The sequence below is a fragment of the Phoenix dactylifera genome, chromosome 9 (genome assembly GCF_009389715.1).
Source record: "Phoenix dactylifera cultivar Barhee BC4 chromosome 9, palm_55x_up_171113_PBpolish2nd_filt_p, whole genome shotgun sequence".
NCBI classification, from domain to species: domain Eukaryota; kingdom Viridiplantae; phylum Streptophyta; class Magnoliopsida; order Arecales; family Arecaceae; genus Phoenix; species Phoenix dactylifera.
Window position 1 is genome coordinate 14,040,054 of NC_052400.1, and position 20,158 is coordinate 14,060,211.

General features: G+C 37.2%; 2 protein-coding genes across 5 annotated transcripts; one reads left to right on the forward strand and one right to left on the reverse strand.

Moving 5' to 3' along the window:
* The first annotated feature begins 5,238 nt into the window (after positions 1-5,238).
* Positions 5,239-6,238, forward strand: LOC103723593 (zinc finger protein GIS3-like). The gene has a single exon (XM_008814549.4). The coding sequence runs from the start codon at positions 5,352-5,354 to the stop codon at positions 6,066-6,068; it is 717 nt and encodes a 238-aa protein (XP_008812771.2). The 5' UTR covers positions 5,239-5,351; the 3' UTR covers positions 6,069-6,238.
* Positions 6,239-11,393: 5,155 nt separating this feature from the next.
* On the reverse strand, positions 11,394-19,718 carry LOC103723587 (ankyrin repeat and SAM domain-containing protein 6-like). Of its 4 annotated transcripts, XR_005513327.1 has the most exons (8): positions 19,358-19,718; positions 14,910-15,010; positions 14,572-14,819; positions 12,154-12,231; positions 11,959-12,021; positions 11,671-11,863; positions 11,528-11,640; positions 11,394-11,479 (listed from the first exon to the last, which is right to left on the reverse strand). XR_005513327.1 is itself a non-coding variant. In XM_039130131.1 (6 exons), exons 1-6 carry the CDS (start codon positions 19,465-19,467, stop codon positions 11,775-11,777), a joined length of 708 nt encoding a protein of 235 aa, XP_038986059.1. In that variant the 5' UTR covers positions 19,468-19,718; the 3' UTR covers positions 11,394-11,774. The 4 variants fall into 4 exon arrangements, 2 of the variants coding, with proteins under 2 accessions (XP_038986059.1, XP_038986060.1); XR_005513326.1 differs by having other exon boundaries at positions 11,394-11,640; positions 11,671-11,882; XM_039130131.1 differs by having other exon boundaries at positions 11,394-11,882.
* Between the last annotated feature and the right edge of the window lie 440 nt (positions 19,719-20,158).

The window sequence follows — 20,158 nt, forward strand, 5'->3', positions numbered from 1 at the left end:
TCGCGTGGCTTGCGACAACCATATCCCTAACTATCATGATAATCATTTTGAAGGTAGCCTTCGAATCCCCAGATGACTGATTGATGGTGTACATTGCCCGCATCATCATGTCACGTGTTAAACATATCTGCAACCATCAACTGCAACTAAAACCTCCATCAAAATTTTTTTGCCAACCTAGAAGATTGAGTGTGTACCACCAAAAAGGGCCTTAGGAACTCAAAAGCTCAAAATATAGTTAGCATGGTTGCTGTGCAAAATATCAGCTTCTTCTTTCTTGTCTAGTGATCTATACATGAGGATTCATGCGAATGCATCTGTTGCACATTGACTGTGGACAACATGAATACTTATATAAGACTTAAAAATGCTAGCATTTTTAAGTAAAATTTTGAATTGTCACAAATGGTATCGGAACAAATCTGACCTACAATTCACGTGAACTAGAAGATACTGCAGCATAGGCTGCTTAGAACTAACAACAAGCGAATAGTAATATTTATGATTGGACTGATTGTGATTGCATGTAAGAGCATGTGCATGCATATATTTAATCTCATACAATTTCGTACTAAGGAAATCTTGGATATTTACATAGGGTTAAAGAATTTAAGTAAAACCTTCTAACTAGCGACTTGCATTGTTACAGTATATTATAGCATTGACTAAAACTAATATTATGCATATTTTTTATGCAACATTTTGCCATTGAATTGACATGTGATGTATAGATATTAGACCCAAATAATGCACCTGAAGATCTCTCCAAGTGCACCAATAATAAAGATTAAGTCGTTAGGTATTTCCAATCTAGTGCTATAAAAACCTCCAACAAACTTGGCTCCACAGGACTCTAAAACTTACATGGTTTCTTGATATTGCTATTGTAGCGATGATTTTACTTCAATGCACCAATATCAGTGAAGAAATAGGTATACCGAGATTCATAGTTTATTGTAAGGTAACAAGCAAAGGTCATTTTAGTCTTATTTGCTGTAATTATTTATAAGTAATGGAGCTAAGTTTTAAATTGTTAAATGGTCTTATGTGCAAATTAAGGGGATATTACTGATGTAGACTATGCAGCTAATGCCGCCAGCTTTGGTTTTTGAATATCCCCGAGCCATTTGCATTGACATGCACATTAGCATACTTTAGGTACATTCTTATCAAAACCTAATCCAAAATTTAAACCATAATTTGTTGTTCTTATGGCTAATTAAATAATTAAATTGGAAGATTCCAATTTATAAATGTCAAACATGTTGGCAAAACACTGATGCATGCGTTCAAGTATAGCAACTGGACGATGATGATGCGTCCCGCTCTTCTATTTTTTCAGTCTGATTTAAATCATTATTTTGTTACTACTATTGTGGTGATCAAATACTATGAAAACTCTCCTTCCCTCTCTCTCTCTCTCTCTCTCTCTCTCTCTCTCTCTCACTAGTTGTTCAGCCATAATGTAATAGAAAAAATGTCGCCTGAACCAACATAAAAAAGGTCAGCCTACCCGGATGTCATCAATCCACCAAGGCGTTCCAAAATTATACTTCAACCTTGGCCCTAGTTGGCTGACTCAGAAGGATTTTTTTAAATTAATTAATGAATTAATGAAGGAAATTGGTGTGAAAAAAGATAAGGGGACAAGGTGGGCCTTGTTTGGAAGTTGGGGGAAGACTTCGGAGGAAAGGAGTTTGGAAATTTTAGGAGATTACGGTGGAGATGTCATTTCCTTATAGTTAGTAAGATTCGGAGAGATTTCTCTTCAGTTGGTGAAACAAAGACTAAGAAAATGTAGATTATATGCACAAATACTAGGTCTGATGTCAATTGTGGCGACTTCACCTATTAGCTTTTACTCCTGTTAAAATGATTTTGATTTACCAAATCCATGCTAGACTTTATACGCAAATTTTTTTCTAATATTAATTCAGTAGAAAACGCGCATTTACCTTTTGTATTATATCAAGTTAGGCTTGACAGACCCTCAAAAAGCATCACAAGAAATAAAAGAAAAAGCATTTCATGCATTGCAGGTACCCCTAATGCTCTCTTGCATTACATGTATTGCATGCATGTACACCAAATGCTGTCATGTTTCTTGTATATAGGTTACAAGTAGCTAACAGCCTAAAATGATGAAAATTTTTGCCCATTATATAAAATCATCTAATCCTACTTGACTTCTTTCAAACTAATCTAAAACAACTCTGACCTGCAAAACTTGGACGGGTCTGCTATATAACATGAGGACCTCCCATTGCAGGATGCACTTCAGAATGCAATTGCATGGTAGCCCAATGCATAAAGCTTAATCAATATAACTCTTTAAGAAATATGCAAATTAACTACTTTAGCCTTAGGGCTGACGTCTCTATGCTACCAAACATGCTTTGAGCTGTTACACGGCTCCACCAAATTTCCACCCATCTCTATTTACACTTTTGCATCCAAACCATTTTAAGTTGGCAGCACCAACAACCACATTTGTTTTTTTACTCTATCGATTGAACTCTTCTACCATAACTATATCTCTTTCTCTCTCTTTTTTTTTTTGAAAACCACATTAATATATATTATTTAGATCATAGATATAGACTTCATGGCCAAGTTATTGAGGCCTTATAGAATCATCCAACATAATGGTAAACCAGGAACATCAAGTTGGGACTCAGAATATGGTGAGGGAATTAGAGTTCGGAAAAATAGCTTCTTGGTCTACTAAGAATATGAAAGCATCGGCCCTAGAATTCCACTAATATGGAAATTCCTAGAAGGCCAATTTTACATTATATTTGCTATTCTATTACCTTGATACTATTGGATGCAAACTTTATTTAGCCATTCTTTAAAAATATATAATATGTCAAGTGTTGTCTACTCTCAATATTTGTTTTTTATTATTAGATTTTTTTTACCTTTTTGAAAAAAATCAAGCTTTGAATTTTAGACCTCTTCCAAGGGCAAGTTCTTAGGAAAGAGGGGCAAACCAATTAGGCCATATTTGGGGGAGATGTTGGTAGTAGATTTTTTGAAAGTAGAGCATTTATAAAAAGTTGTCCGCTGTTTGGTAACTACATTTCTAAAGTGTTGTGAAACTTTAACATGTGTTTCGTAAACAAACTGAGAACGTATTTTTAGTATGATAAAATGACCATAAAGGACATTGCATAGTATTATACAACAGAGCTTAATAAAATATAATATGTATCAATACACAAATATATGATGAAGTATAATATTAATGTAATATAATATAATATTATTATAATATAGTAATATAATATTGTATACTATAGCATAATAATTTAATGTAATCTTAAATTATTTAACATAACATATCAAGATATTATGATATAATGTAATATAATATAATATTTATAGTATAATACAATAATAAAGATATAAAATATTATAATTATTAGCGTAAATTAATTTTTTATCCTCTCGATAATTATGGTATAATATAACATAATATTAAATTATTTACTATAACATATTAATATATTATAATATAATATAATATTTAGAGTATAATACAATAATAATGTAAATAATATTGTTGAAACAGATATTTGCAATCACTAATCGCATTCCGGACCCACCTAGAAATTAAGAGTAGAACAAGCCACTAAAAAAAATATCGATCACAATATTCACTGCGTCACCTTTAACAATCCCTCGACTTGGATGAAGCGAACTCAAGAACTTGGTGCTCTCGTAAAATGCCATTGCTTCAACATCTTCAATGCAGTGGAAGGGAACAATGGGTGATTTGCTGGTTACATGGTTTCCTTGATGATTTTGAGCTACAAAACCAACAGCCCCCCGAAAGGCAAAAGGTGCTCCATCAACATTTACCTTGATATAATTAAAGGAGTCCAAAAATTAATGGATGGTGTAGCTACTGTTGGATCCTCTTCGATAGGTTCTTCGGTTGGAGCAAAGAAAGAGACCAGTTCATTATGATCAATAGAAGCTTCATCAATAACTTGGTTAGGGATTAAAGATATGCCTTCGAACACCCTTTCATTGCGAGCTTTTCAAGTAAACTACATGAGTGCAGCAGCATAGCAGATTTGAGCAATCATCATTATTGTACAAGATGGAGAATGCCGCTCAGCCATCCAATCATAAACTGATTTCCTATTCCCGGAAACTCTGAAGCCAATCACGAACCAAACCAGCAAGCTTGGGTAAAATCACAACAAATAAGAAGGCGATCAATTATATTCGTTAATCCATACCATTCTTTTGGCAATTATATTCCTTTTATGGGATAGCAGCTGCGAGAAGACATCTCCACGTAGAAGTAGGTGGAGATCTTGTAGAAAAACATTTAGGGACAACAAATTTAGCCCTTAGGTAGATAGTGCAAAGAAAACAATAATAAAACAAATCCAAATATCAGGTTAAAGCTTGTTGTTCTTGCAATATGGTACATTGTTAGAGCATCTCAAATTTGATTCTTCCCCATGTTATATATACACCCCACGCACCAAATGCTACAAACAAAGGGAGAGAAGCCGATCGAGGCATCCATGCATGACCCCCAACAGATTGGCCATGAGGAGTGGGCCTCAGTGCAAGTGTTGGACCCACCTGGAGCTGCCACATCATCATCACTTGCTATGCTGGTTCCTATTTCAGGAGTCGTTAGCGTCTCACCCACCACACAAACTAATAGAGTTCAAGCAAGGTGGCACCCACTCGCTCACAAATTAATGGACCATTATCGCACGCTATTATGGCGAGCACGCATCCTTGGATACCATAATCCGCGTATACAATACAACTCCCTTTAAATAATTGCCACTTGAGCTACATATAGCCAGGCTCTTCCCGACGCTCGCAGAAGCCCATGAAAACAATCCCATAAACAATAAATATCCCCTCAACAGAGGCCGAGACAAGTGCAAAATCTAGGATCTGTTCCCTGTATCTCTACCACTCCCCTCCTCCTTGGGATGTCGGCAACCATACACTCTCTCTCACAAAAATTTTTTATGGAGTTTGTTATGCCATTAAAATACTAACTAGCATTATTCGAATCATTCATCTGATCCATTTCGATTTTTCTGTGTGTGGAGATGTGACCGTTTTCTCTTCCCAACCTTGACTATAATACTACATTAAACAAACCCATATATGGTGTATATATATATATATATATATATATAGACAACGGGGATGAACCCACACTCAGTCGTCCAATTCCCCCTCTTCTACCCTCCTCCTCCTTTACCTTCCCGTCTTCTTCTCTCTTCTCTTCTTCCATAACTCTCTAGTCCTATCTTCTTCTATATAAGAGATAGGTAAAGGTGGAAATAAGGAGCCCTAAGGAGAACATGTCAGGGATCCAGTGCCAAAGCAAAGCCAGTACCAGCCCCCGCCTCAAGCTATTCGGCTTCCATGTGTCCGAGGACGAGGAGTCCGGCGACCGCCCCTTGCAGCGGGAGGCCGGCCTTGGGTCCGACTCCTCCTCCTCTACCACCACTACGGCCGCCCCGGCCTCCGGCAGTGCCGAAGGCCGGAAGTACGAGTGCCAGTACTGTTGCCGCGAGTTCGCCAACTCCCAGGCCCTGGGTGGTCACCAGAACGCCCACAAGAAGGAGCGCCAGCAGCTCAAGCTCGTCCAGCTGGCTGCCGGGAGCAGGCTCCCGTCACCTCCCGGGCACACCCGCGCCAAACCCATGGTCTCCGCCTTCGCCCCGCCGCCCCACCTCCTCCCGGACTACGCCGCCCCGCTTGCCGGCAGAGCGGGCCCCACAGGTTGGGTCTACTTCTCCCACGCCACGCCGTCGTTCCACGTGTCGCACGGCTGCGTTTTCCCCCCCTCAGCACGGGTAGCGCACCCGTCATACTCCTACTCCCCCGCCAGCAACGGCGGCGGCGGCGTCCCCCTCCTCTACGGCGAAGACCGGAACCGTCCACCCACCGCGGTCGCGAGGTTCACCGTTCCGGCTCCCAACGCGATGGCGTCGGACTCGGCTGGCGCGGACGCCGCGGTCGGGTTGGACCTCCAGCTCAGCCTCGCCCCAGCCGGATCGCGACTCGGTTTCTAGACTCGTCCTGACTCGGTTCCCTGTTAGGCTGACAATCAGACTGTTGATTTGGAGGAGATAATCATTGTATATTTTTCAAATTTATAATTTTCATTTTAACTTTGCCTCCACGAAATGATGGTGCTTAGTTTCATGGATTTTTATACTAATATCACTATGACTTTTATTTATTGTTGAGTTTTTTATATAATTTTTAGGAGCAATTTAAATCCATCCCACACAAGATTGCCATTTTGTCTTTAATTAATCATAAAAATCTTATTTCATTTTGTTGAGCTTTTTGTGCTTCTTACCCAGTTTTGTATATAATTACATGCCATTATATAAAAATCATATATAACTATGTATTTAAATGACCATGATTGTATGTCAAATTTAATCTAATTTTGGGCAAGAGAATTGATGTACCAGTACAAATATTAAAAAATTGTAATTGTACAAGAGCTAAATATAAAATTCCAATCAAATAAATAATCAATTGTAAAGATGTTGTTGGGCATCTTTTTTATTTTTAGAAATAAAAATAAAATTTTTACTTCTATTTTTAAAATTCAAAATATAAATATGTTTGGTATAATTTTTTTAAAATTATAGTGGCTAAGATAATAATAGTGATAGGAGGAGACTACGGAAGTCATGGTGGTACTGATGGAAACGAGGGACGCTAGTAACATGACTGCAACAATATTGGTGGCAGCAATAATGGTAAAGGTGGTGGTGTTGCACAACCATAGTGGCGACGGTGGTGTGGTAAAGATGATGGGGGTGGCGACAGAGCAATTGCAGCGGAGGCGATGATGACAGTAGTGATGTTCATAGTAGAGATAACGTCAACATAACAATGGTGGTACTAGAAATAATGATGATAATGGTGATAGTAATAATCGTGATGGTGGAGATGATGGAGACCATATAGGGACAGAGATGGTGATGTTGAAAATCGCAGTGGTGTTGGTGGATGTGTTAGTGGTGGTTGTCGGAAATATAATTTTTTTTGTTTGAGAAAAAACAATAAGAGTAAAAACATTTTATTTTCATTTTTTTAGAAATAAAAAACCAAAAATAATAACATCAAATATATTTTATGTCAATTTTTATAATTTATTTTAAAAATAAAATAAATGCCAAACAGACTCCAAGTGTCTCTAACTTTTATGATAACATCTCAAAAATTGGTCTGTTTAACTCATAGGATAAATTTCTATATATGCAGGTTGCGAGATTTACTCCTGGGACAGAACGAGTGGTGGATATTTATATATTTCCAAGAATTTTGCACACATGCAATCACATAGGGAAAACAATTCTTCGAGCACGAGTCAGCCTGAGTTCTAACTAGGCGGCCTCGTGGAGTGAGAGACTCGGGAGCCAGGTCCAGAGCGCGGGAATTGGCGATAATACGTTTCGTGAGATGAGTGGACGTGTACAGGAACTTGATGTTCAGCGCCTGACACGTAATGGGAATCATTACACGTTCCGTGAATCCCCTGCAGCTGGCGTTGTATGAAGCGGTGATTGGCCCTGTACGACGGCGGTCACGATCCTATACCCCATATAAAATGGAGGAAGTACAGGTGGCAGTGACGTCTATCTATATCTGATTGGCTCCTTTTATCTTATCATTAATTAATCCTTTGTTTGTAACTTTAAAAATTAATCCTTTGTTTACTGAGTATGATTAATAGGTCAACATGTGTACAGTGATAGTAAGTGATGGATGATCATCCTGAGATTCGCACCACTTAATTTAAACCACCTGAACTCAGTTTTATAATACCCTCCCTCTCTCTCTCCCCCCCATGTTAAACACGTAGAATAATTGTCGTCCAGGAATTGAGTCGTACTTGTTCTTTGCCTCAAACTTTTTTTTCTGTTCTCCACAGAGGAAGAGTAATTAAAAATATAAAGGCCACTTGGGGGTTTTCACAAGATTACAGACGCTCAACTTGGCTTGACGTATTTTCTTAACATCAAATGGTATTTACAAAGTCATGCGCGTGTGTTGATGTTTTGATGGAGTGTCTCTGGCCCTTGAGACCATCCGGCCCTCGCCACCTTCCTTGCCATGGGCCTTCCAATCAATGAAGTTTCTTTGGATACTCAGCTTGCGATTTTCCTAACATGAATATATATATGTATGTATATATAGTTCGCAAAGTCTTTAAGCCATTTTCATCAAAAAAAAAAGAAGTCTTTGAGCCATCCCAACTTCTAGATTAACGGGCAAGTCTCTGCCTTACTGTAGGTTTGCTTCTTTCTTAAGGAAAAAAATAAACTTATATCACCATAGTGGTTGAAAATAGATCATGGAGGTTATTTGATGATTGACTAAATCATTAACTGAGAACCATGGAGGATACATTAGGTCACAAACTGAAACTATAGGTTGTATGAATGCCTTATGCTTCGGAAAGTCTTCTTTTTTTTATGGAGGGACTCTGAAGTCTGAACTACTTGACTTTCTTTAGCTTAGGATTGCACCATGCTCGAGAAAGTCAAGTGGGACTGCCCTATGCTCAGGAAAATCAAGTGGCCGGTTCAGACTTCAGAATCAATGCAGAATTCAGGGCTTCCTCTTTCGTCAGCTTTGAGTAGAGCAGAATAGAAAGTTTATTTTCATGAATGCGAAGTCTGTTGAAAAACATGATTTGGATTCGTTAAGGTAGATGAGCTAAACATTATAGGATCATTTTCAAAGACAATTTGAAGGATCTAAGTGAGAAATTTCAAAATCTAATCAAATAATCCTTCAAGCAGATTTATGAATTTGCTCTCTCTCTTTGTTTGTTGTTCATATCAAACTGAATCCTATACCCCCCTTCGGCCTCCGGCCTCGTCCCCCTCGGGGGGAGTTGTTTGTTCCGAAGTTTCTCCGATCGTCTACACTCCTGACCATCTAAAATTCTCAAAAGGGTGTTGAAGTACGGGAAGGAGGAAGCCGAGACGTCAGGTTCAAATTCCAGCGGAGATGAAGACCATCAGACACTGATGTTTTCCTTTGGCTTGCTTTTTTTTTTTAGAGGCTGACTAGTTAGTTCATTTAAACCACCCAAATTTGCAATTGCCTTCTAATTTTAGTGAAGTAATGCATATAGTCAGCACGTAGTAACTAATTGGTGTAGCTTCCTCTCCTGATGGAGAGACTAGCTTGTATCTTATACCGCTGGTAAAGTCTCTAATTCATTACTTGGTTTAGGTCAGATAAGAATCTGTCCAAATAATTTCATGCTCAGTTGGAGAATACATTTACCTGTAAGCAATGGCATGTGTTATTTGTGGCAGTAGATTCATCATTGTTATAAATCCCTGTGAAAATGATAAGTTGCCTCACCAGCTATCCTTTTGCCGCACCATATCGGTCATTGTTTGAACTCTCCCTAGTGATAATGCACTCAATAGAAAGCTTACTGTTCATCATATTGTGAGTTAGGAGATAAAAACCCTTGTTAGTAGAGTGATATCTGTATCCTTTGGTGGGGGTCTAATCATGCTTGATGTTGTGCTTTGGCAGGGGAAGAAAAACGCCTCTAGCCAAATGGGGATGGAGGTGTCCGAGTAATGACGAAAGTATTTGGAGGCAACAGGTGATTAGGCTTATCATAGAAGGATAAAGATAAAGCCATGTAAGGACAGAAGAAGAAGAAGAATCCATGCCTTCATGGTGGAATCTAATCAGTTATGGACTAGGGAATGGCAGACAAATCCATTTCTGGGAAGATAGCTAGACTTGGAAGCACTTCCTACGTTGGCAATTTGCAAATCTCTATTAGCGTACAGTTTAAAAGGGGTATCAGTTAGAACACAGGTTAATATGCGTACAAGAGGATGAAAATTAAAAATGGTAAGGCTTCTCTCAGGAAGTAAAGGAATATCACACAACAATGGGAATTTTAGCAGGATTTTCACTGGAAGACAGACCAGATGCAGCTGATTGGAAAGGACACAGAAAAGAGGATTACAGCATTTTAAAGGGGATGTTTTATTGTAAAGAGAATGAGCACCCAAACCAAAGCACTTGTTATTATAAAGGGGGATGTTTTATTGTAATAAAGGATATGGGCACTTGATGATTTGATCACATAAAAGGTTAGGCATGTTTTAGTTTCAGAAGGTTCCTTCACCATGTTCTTTGCTTTACCAACAATCCATTGCCAATATGTTGCCTTTGAGGGTTTGGTTTGATCTGACGCCGGCAAAGCCCTTTATTTGCCTGACCTTGGGTTTTTGTTTCCTCAATTTTATTATTCTTTCTCCACGAGGAACTGTTTTGGGCTACCAACATGGGTGCATATAAATATGACCCAAGCTCAGCTCATGTTACAATGGAACTGAGCTGAAGCAATCCACCATTGGGTAGTTCATGCACTTGGGGCTTACTTTATTATTTTTTTTTGCTTACTTTAATTTAGGTCTCAATATAGAGAATGAGTGGCACTCTTCTCTATAAAAGATATTATTTTTTATTCATAATAACTAAAATATTGTATTATATAACATATTAATTATTTGGTTATTCTAGATAAAGTTGAGCTGAGGTGGCAATCGGGTCAGATAATACGGGTCCAAATTTGACTATAATTTTATTACACAGATAATCTAACTCAATCTACGATGGATCATATCGAGTTAAAAGAACTAAACAGTTAAGCATTGCCACCTCGATGTAAGCACGAGCATGCTAAAAAAATCTCGAGCTTAGCCGTAGCCACTACAAGCGGGCAAGAGGCACCAACTTGCCGCCTCCTCAAACAAGGCCTTGAATAACCTCCAGGCCTAAGGTCCCCAGAAGACAATGACAAGAGCTCACAAGTTAGGCCCAAGTTTAGAGCTGGCACGGTAATGCTCCGCTTTACCATCTCCACTCCCCTCCCACGTTCTCTATTGTGACCTACTAGATGCATTCCTAAGTACATTTAGAGGCACAATGTCTCTCTTGGTTTGGTTATTATATTTTCTTGTGAGAAAATCGTTATTATATTTTTTGAATATTTGCATATCACATACATTCAGACAGCTATCTTTCAAAAATATTGCAGCAACTGGAAGCAAGTGGGTCTGTTGCAATTCAAATAGAAAGTGTGACCACGGAAATCAAATGAAACATCATAATTTCGTCCTAATCCAAGCCTGTTTTGGTTTTTTCTATGGAACATAACTCAAACCAATGACTTTGGAAGAGTTTGCAAAAAGAAAATATGATGGAGACAACATTGCATGTGAACTTAAATTTGGAAATCTAATAATCTCTGCTTTTTAATATTCAGACATGGTTTACACCTTTACCAGGGCATAATATTCAGATGAAAGAATCAGTGAAAATAAGACTGAAATTTGTATGTGAGCGTTGCATCCAAAAATCATAAGCACCTGTATAATGTTTTTCAGGAACATATCAAACAACATAAAGACAATTACAAACAGAAATGCACCTTACATGCAAATGGATCAGTCAAAGAGAAGTGTAGCCAGAAAGCAGTATTTTCCTCGCTGGCTATACACCCAGAAGTGCATGCCCATACGAACATAGAGACGTTTCATGGATTTTTTATTCCCAATGAAAAATTAGCGTTCATTTTTATCAAAAAAAAAAAATTAGCGTTCACTGCTCTCTATCAATCATCAGTATTTCCTTCCAAAAGAGAGAACTGAAAAGAATTAGTATATCAAAACAAACAAAATCATCCCTGCACAATTCTTTGTCGAGTTTCACTTCCAGTGGTACCACAAGCAGCCCGAAGTCTTCACTTCTTGGCTTTTGCAGCAGCAAGGGCAAGAAGAATTTTCTTCCTTGGCCCCTGATGATTTGAGGATGGACTAAACATCATTAAAATTATAAAGATATCAAATACAAACAGCAGCATTAAGTAGTGTAAGAGCAGGCAGTAATTACCATAGGCAAGCCTATGGACCTCAGATCATCATTGTTCATATGTTTCAAAGCAAACATGTCAACCTGCATGAATGAAAGATCTATGTGCATAATTCTTCTTCAAGAAAGGAGAAAAAAAGGAAACAAAAGATCTATGCTCATAAAGAGTGAAATTGAAGACAGAAGACAGTGAAATGAAATATTAGATAATTTGACCTCTTCTGCTTGAAAAGCAATTAGGTATTTGCTTAGGCCAAGCTTTTGCAAAAATGCAGCAATTGTTAACTGTTCCACCTGCAACATAAAACCAAGATATCTGCTCTTGAAGAAAATATCTAGACTCTGAGAGTACTTTCAGTAGCAGTAACAATACAACTGCAAGTCCCAAAGAATGTTGTAAACTGGTGCAGCAAGATAAAAGGGATTTTCAAAGGTCTCATCATCAGGCAATATCTGATTGTTCAATCAAAGATGACCCTTCTTGCAAATCAAATGAGCAATACAACAGTGAGAAATGTATGGTGAGCTTCTTAATTCATTCGTACATTGGTCAAATCTCCTTAAGCTCTTCTTTCCTCCAGAGTCTTGCAAATTAATTCGCACAGTAGAGCTAAAATGACAGTTTCTTTACATTAACTTCCAGCGTTCTAAAATGACAAACTAGATGGTATTGGATTGAAGAAAATAATTACCATGAGAAGATATATTTCCACGTACAACTTGAAATAAGGAGGATGCTAAAGACACTTTAGAAGAATACAAGAGACGACAGGAAAGAAGGCAGAATCTTCTACAATCAAGCATCAAATTTATGTAACGTATCATAATATCATAACATCATAGAAAATATATCATGATGTCATAGATAATATACTCAAAATGGCTCCTTTCACTGCAGCTGAGTGGTATTTCCAGAATAATTGAGGTGAAATTTTGTGGAGTTCACAGCCTACACCCAGAGTACAACAGCAACCAAAAAAACAGTGCACATAAGTCAGGCCAATTTCAAATTTGGTATTAAATACATGAAATCTGAGAATGTAGGTAGTCAACTAAGAAAAAAAAAAACTAGAGCCACAGATTACTGAAGGAAAAAAGAGTGATTATAGGTGGGAAATAGAAAAGAACATTGGAAAGAACATTTAAAAGGTGAAGAAACGCAAGGGGAACTTCCAGTTAAAGAGATGTTCATGGAAAGAAAAAATGGATCTCTAGGAACACAAATCAAGAAAATAAAATAGTTGTGATTGGATAATATAAGAGAAATCATACAACTAAATATGGATTGTAGAAGCTTTGATATTTCAAAGATAATTGCAAACCAAGAGTGAAAAATTATTGGCATCCAAGGAAGACAATATTAAGAATCAAATTCAAAGAAGGGGCAATTATGCATCATCAATTGTAAAATCTACCAAACAAACATGGGTTGACTGCTGATGACAAAGGCATCAAGGGTTTGAATGAAAATGTAGGAAACTGACCGTGCCTTGGAGCAGAAAGGATGGTAAACCTCAAGAAATAAGGTGCTAGAATGAGTGTATTCCAATATAACAAAAGGAGATCAAACATGTTAGTGTCACAAGCCAAAGATTTTGAAGAAAAGACTAAACCTCAAAGAAGGTGATGATGGTAGGGGTCCAAAGTCCAGGTAGATGTGGACCCACAATATATAATTCCTAAAGTTAATTAAAGACATATAAGGAGAAACAAGCTATAAAAGAATTGGAATATAAAAGAAAGGCATTGGGTCATTCTTGGACAGCCAAAATGACAGGAAAGCTCAAACATGACAAGTAGTTGACCCTTGGAGGGCCAAAATACGGACAAAATGCAGATCAAAGGTCATCAAATTCAGATCCAACTAGACTCAGTAGAATTCTTTCAGTTTATAATAAGAGGATCTTCAGATGGAGAAAAGCATGAAGAAAGTTGGGATCAATGAAACTTTCAAATCCTAGGAACTACATTGCAGAAGGTAGCAAATTTGGTATCTAAAATATGGAAAATCTCCAAAAGGAACAAAGAACCTGGAACTCCAATATGGGTAAGATAGATGCTGAAGACAAAACAATTAGTGTTTTTATCATGGACCTTGATTTTGAAAAACTTTTAGAAACAGAATGGAGATGGAATAAAAAGGAGACAGCTTAATTCTTATAATGGCCTAATGACAAAGGATAACTGAAAACACTTTCTAGGTCCTATGTACTAGAATCTAGTAGTTCAATTTTAGGATTTTCAGTTCGTTGATCATGCAATGGGTAAGAGACAATGAACAAATCTGTTTCTGATCCAGTCAGATTCTGCCAAACTGTTGGTAAGTCAGAAGTGTCACGTCCGAAAATAGAGACGATACATCAATTACTGCATTTAATGAAGGTCCAACAATTTAAAAAGTTGTGTAATGATTTCAATGGTAGAAATTAGTAAATAATTAGTGTATCTCATATAGAAGATGTTATGCCGAACTGTTTCAAATTTATTCGCAATCTTTGCTCTTGAATTTACAGGAATATAGGTGAGACAGACAAATTCAACTGACAAAAGACAGGAGACAGGCATTCCTGAAAATATAATTTCAGTAAAATATGGTAGTACAATTAAATTGAAGAAGTGATTGCTAGATATTACCACAATGTGTTTTTTTTCTTTGGTCATAGATGCAGATCCAGATTGAACAGCAGGTGTCTTTGCTGAGTTCACTTCTGCTGTGGACCTACCCTTTGATACACCAGAACAAATATCAGTAGGAGTTTGGGCATTTCCAACAGTTTTCTTCTGAATCTTTGTTGTGCTGCTAATGTTACTCTTAGAGACTCTTTGGACATCCTTTTGCATATCACTGGTTGTCAAATTTTTGGGAACACTGTCTCTGACTTCTATAAAATAACCATTGAGACAACAAATCAACATCAAATAGTTCATATTTTACAAGTCACTATGTAGAGGAGTCCAAATTCTGTTATTACCATGATTTTCTACTCCATAGAAATCATTACTCCATTTGAAATTATCTTGGCGTTTCCTAGAGAGAAAAGCCCCAAGAAGCAAATAATAGTGAGGTATCGACCTTCAAAACAGATAACATAGAATACAAAAAGAAAGAATATGAGGTAATTTACTCCAGTTTATAGCTTAGCATTAGGACTTTTAGCTTGTGTGAACTCAAGACTGCCATCTAAAGTAAAGTCCATTCCAATTATTTCCTCAGAATGTTCTTAAGATTGGTTGTAGTTACAGGTTTGATGACCAAAGCATGCTCAAATGTGACAGCTAAAGAACTTAGAGTTGAACATGAATATGACACCACAATGTCTATCTACTTGTGAATGCTCCTGGTGAAGGATTTGGTAAGGATCACAATATAGCAGATGACAAATGATATCATTAGATGATGAAGATTATTCACAGAGAGAAGATGATGTTCCATTATAGGACTTTCAACTCATAAACATGTTAAATAGGAAGTTCAAGTGGGAAATAGAAGGAAATCCAGTCAATAAATCCTGATAAGAACTCAAAAAACAGGCACAGGCAATGCAGCGATAAAGGAAATCCAACTCAGACTCTCTCAAGCAGTCTTCTCTATATTAGAAAACAAGAGAGAATGTTTGCATTTGGTGATCAGGAAAAAACAAGAGTTGTTTCTTCAGATCTTCCCTTCATTAACTTTGTTGATATATCCCTTAAATCTCATGTACAGGTTTGTACTACAGCTAAAAGCTATGAGCACCAATGAGACTCATGCTGACAATCTAATCCAAAAAAAGCAAGATAAATGTAGGTGAAGTTTGTCAATGACAGATTATGTGTGATTGAAGTGCAGTTGTAGCATAATATATGCATATGTACAGCACATAGGTGCTGAGAACTCAGCTTTTGGGATATGACGATGAACTCGAGACATAAGGTGAGAGCATGTTTGTTTAAGGTTAAGGGAGCACAAGTGGGTGAGCTAGGACATGTGTCGCGCGCGTGCGCAGACACACACACACACACAGAGAGAGTGGAGTATCCAGTAGTTGTATATTTACATGATTGGGTTGTATAGTCCATACGAAAAGGTTGGTGAAGACTTAGCATATATTTTGTTCATGAAAACATCTAAAATCACCTTCAACTACGAAAATAGCCAATTTGTATGTTATTGCATATTTGCAAGATGCGCATGAAGATGATGGTTCAGTAGGATATCTAAGAGAGAAACTACTAAATATAACATGAACTTAAGGGGGTATCTGAGTTCAAACTCATAAGTCCAAGCTAAAATCTTGTGAATCCACTATTCCAGAGACCCAAAACCTCTCTTCTCTTTTTCCTCTTACAAATCTTTGAAAACTTAAAAAATGAAAATTTTATATATTTAAGAAAATTAAACTTCCTCTGAAATTCATTGGAACCAAACACTTAAACAAGCCGATTTTCTCAAAATTTGCAAAATAGAAGTTCAAGGAAATATTACTTGTGAAATCAATTAAATGGATTCATCAATAAATACATAATTTGGACAAATAGAACAATTTATTCAAAATTTAAAACTACCACTGGTTTTGAATTAGTTTGACAATTTTGACCAAAATTAAATGAATTAGTTTTGACTGCAGTCTGACATCCGAATCCCGTAATGCTAAAAATCTTGGACCCACTTAGAAAACTAAACATTAATACCTAGCTTGTCATCTAGGTCATAAAAATTTATGTGAAGGTTTTCAAATGAGAAAACACCATAAAAGTAGTCTTTCATACAAAGAAGATAATGGCATTGATAAATTTAAAGAATAACTTGGCTCTATTTCGTGGAAAACTGCCTCAATTCCACTGATATTTTCAAATCTTTTATGCTTATTTGGAAACTCAGTTTAATGCTATTATAAAAATTTGAGAATCTGATACGTGTCCTCAATTTCAAAACTCATGCAAGTCATTATTGTAGTTCATCAAAAATCATGACAATGACTACATAGAGTGGTTATGGAAAATATTGTTAATTTGATTGAAGTGGCCCAGGCTTTGATTTGACAAGAGCATTCTAAATTTTTATCCAACAAATCAAACAAACCTTAGAGGCTATCGCTAATATCCTGCCATCTAAAAAAAATCTGCAATACTATAAAAACCTTAAAAATGATGAACATGCTTATTGACAAGGGGAAATACAAGCAACAAAGAATTTTATAAAATTATTATAAGAGAAGATGGAAGAAAAGGAAAGATAAGAGAAAGAGGAAAAGAAAGAAGCAATTGGGTTTACTCGCTTAGGATACCCAAGCCCCTCTTTTGTTTAGTTAGGACGACCATTTTAAGTGCCAAAATTTATGGGCTTGCAACTTCTAAAATAGATTCAAGCCCAATAATTTAGGCACAAATGAAATAAACAAATAAACTAAAAAAAATAAATCAACGATAATAGTAAGTAAATGTTTATAACTTACACACTGGTATACAATAGGAATAGAAAGTAAAGGACAATTAATTTGTCAACAATATACACACATGTTCTTATGCATAGATAAATTTATTCCAATTAATTGCTACAATCCAAGCATGAATTCTAAGATTTATAAAAGAAAATATTGACATGTAGGAAACAATCTAAAAGGGATCAGATAGTGCAATCTCAAGCAGTGTTAAATGGACATAGATGAAAGAACCAGGCACACATGCATTTTCTAACTGTCTAACTAGACAAGAGGAGAACTTAGGGATGAAAGAATATTTGGATTTCAAGAAAGATATCTTAAGTTTTAAAGATATAGACATCGATTTATTAAATGTTATATGACACAAGAAGTTGCGCTAATCTATTAATGTATAAGTATTAGCACCCAACTAATCTTCAGATTTTCACAATAGTAGCAACCAATGAGGCAATATTAAGTGCAGAATGCCTTCTATCATATTATGTTTAACAACTCTGGCACCTTGGCAGAGAACGAAGGAGGGAGAAAGATATTTGGATTTCAAGAAAGATCTATCTTAAGTTCTAAAGATATAGATATTGATTTATTAAATGTTATATGACACAAGAACTTGCATTAATCTATTACCGTATAAGTATTAGCATCCAACTAATCTGCAGATTTTCACAATAATAGCAACCTATGTGGTGATCTTAAGTGCTGAACCTCATCTATCATATTATGCTTAATAATTAAATGGACTCGCACCCATAGTGCATAGGATGTTGCACTGCAAATAAACAGGAACTCCTGCACCTCTCTTGTTGTTCACCCTTCCACCACCAGTTTTGCCTTTTGATACTGCCCACGGAGCATGTTTCCTCCTCCTCTCCTTTTGTGGCCGCTTTTACAACTGATTTACATATCTGGTGTTTTTAAGCATTCATACCTAGCATGTCTAGTAAGTCCACCATATACTCTATTTCTGCAGGATCCTTGTGAAATCCAAGGCATTCTTTGCGCCCATTATTGTTAAAGGGGGAGATGAAAACAATGATGATCAGGATTCAGGAATAAAAGGCAGCAAAAATTCAAGCCTGGACATAGTGCATTCCAGCAGCAAGAAAATGAAAAGAGGCTGCTTTTTTACTTTCTACCTCATCAGCCATATTCATCATTGCATGGGAAGTAAAGTGTGTTCGTATTTTTTTAATTTTTAATTTTTTAATTGTACAATCAGCATATACATCTGAAACCCGTTATAATTCAAACATGATGCCAGAATAAAATTAGCCTGAGTTCTAAAGCAAAAGCAGGTCAATGAGAATCAACAATGGGAGTAGCTTTATATAGGCAGCACAAAATCTTCATATGAGCAACAAAACGTTACCTATCACCAAGGTTGATTTAATACGCAGCGTAAAGCAACATATATAATGACAACTTCCATTTTCCATAAGCACACTACATGCGTAGATTCAAGAACAGTGTATCAGGTGAAAACAAAATCTTTGATTTTGAGCAACAATTTCTTGAATCTTCTCATTATAGTAGATAATTAAAATACAACCAACTCACTAATTTCCACCAAGAAAAAGGAAAAAACCTCAACAAGGCAACTTAAGCAATAGAATTTACAGCAAAAGATAGATAAATCCTAAACCAATAGGGGACTAGCTAAAGGTATGACAATAAGGGGCGAGAACGCAGCTGGAGAACCATAAATCAGAAGGATCCATAATTCGATAGTGGAAGAGCACCTTCCCTTCATCCAACGGCCTAGCAGCACTTATTAGAATTACATTAGCAAGCTTAGTCGGACGGTCTCCTGAAACTCTACCCTCGTAAAATGGGAAAAAAATCATAAATACAACACAAAGATGCATCCCAAACGGTCAAAAACAAAACGGAACATTTAGAAGCAGAAATCTACAGTAAGAGGAGCTAGATCAAACGCGTGAACCCTGGCTCGGTACAAAGAGGTGAGTACGAAGTGGATCGGGGGAGACGAGGGTTACCGCTTGAGAACTTCTTGATGTTCGCATCCCGGCAGCGCGGGTGGCCTGGAGAAGCTCGTACCGAGGCGTTCCTTGACGGGCCTCTTGACACCCCGGGCATCGGAGTGCATCTCCGTGGCCAAAGCGAAAGCGAGAGTGGGAGAAAGAACGAGGAGAGGAAAAGGAGATAATGTGAGGTTAAAGGAGAGGAGGAGGGAGGCATGGAAGTCGGCCCCGAGTTCGGAAGGCCGGTTTCTTTATCCTGGTGGGCGTCGGGATGGCGTCATTCGAAGAAAGGAGGAGAGAGAGGGTTGCAGCAACCGAGGAGGGAAACAGGTGGCGATGCAGAGGCAGCAGATGGCCAGATTGATCCGTGACTGAATCCTATCCGATCGGATGCGATCCGACCTGTTTTAGAAAATCATGAGGCCGGGTTAGATTTTAAAATTAAATTATTTTATTTTTTCGAACCGGATCTAAATTTGCTAAATTCAGATCTGATATGGCTAGAACTATGTGAAATTTGAATAATTTTAAATTTTTAATTCTACGACCTGACTCGATCCGACTCGAATCAGTAATATTATTTGCATCCACCGGAATGCAAACATAAGTTCTGAAGCTATGGATAGGTTTACCTTAATCGAATTCGAACCGAAGCCGAATTTCTTAAATTGGTCCGAATTATGTATGGACTTGATTCGACCCGAATGACTTGTTGGGTCAAAATTGTAGTGGTAGATCCGATCCGACCCAATCCGATCTTCTATCGGATCAAGTCTAGGTCCAAAATTAAGATCCAAATAAAAGACCGAATTAGGC

What these genes read in the sequence shown, in the direction of transcription:
- LOC103723593 (XM_008814549.4), top strand. Translation starts at nt 5,352, where the DNA reads ATGTCAGGGATCCAGTGCCAAAGCAAAGCCAGTACCAGCCCCCGCCTC.
- LOC103723587 (XM_039130131.1), bottom strand. Translation starts at nt 19,467, where the DNA reads ATGCACTCCGATGCCCGGGGTGTCAAGAGGCCCGTCAAGGAACGCCTC. An exon ending in CATCAAGAAGTTCTCAAGCG is followed by an intron (nt 15,011 to 19,357) that starts GTAACCCTCGTC and finishes TCTGTTTTGAAG; the next exon opens with GTCGATACCTCACTATTATT. An exon ending in TTGCTTTTCAAGCAGAAGAG is followed by an intron (nt 12,022 to 12,153) that starts GTCAAATTATCT and finishes TCATTCATGCAG; the next exon opens with GTTGACATGTTTGCTTTGAA.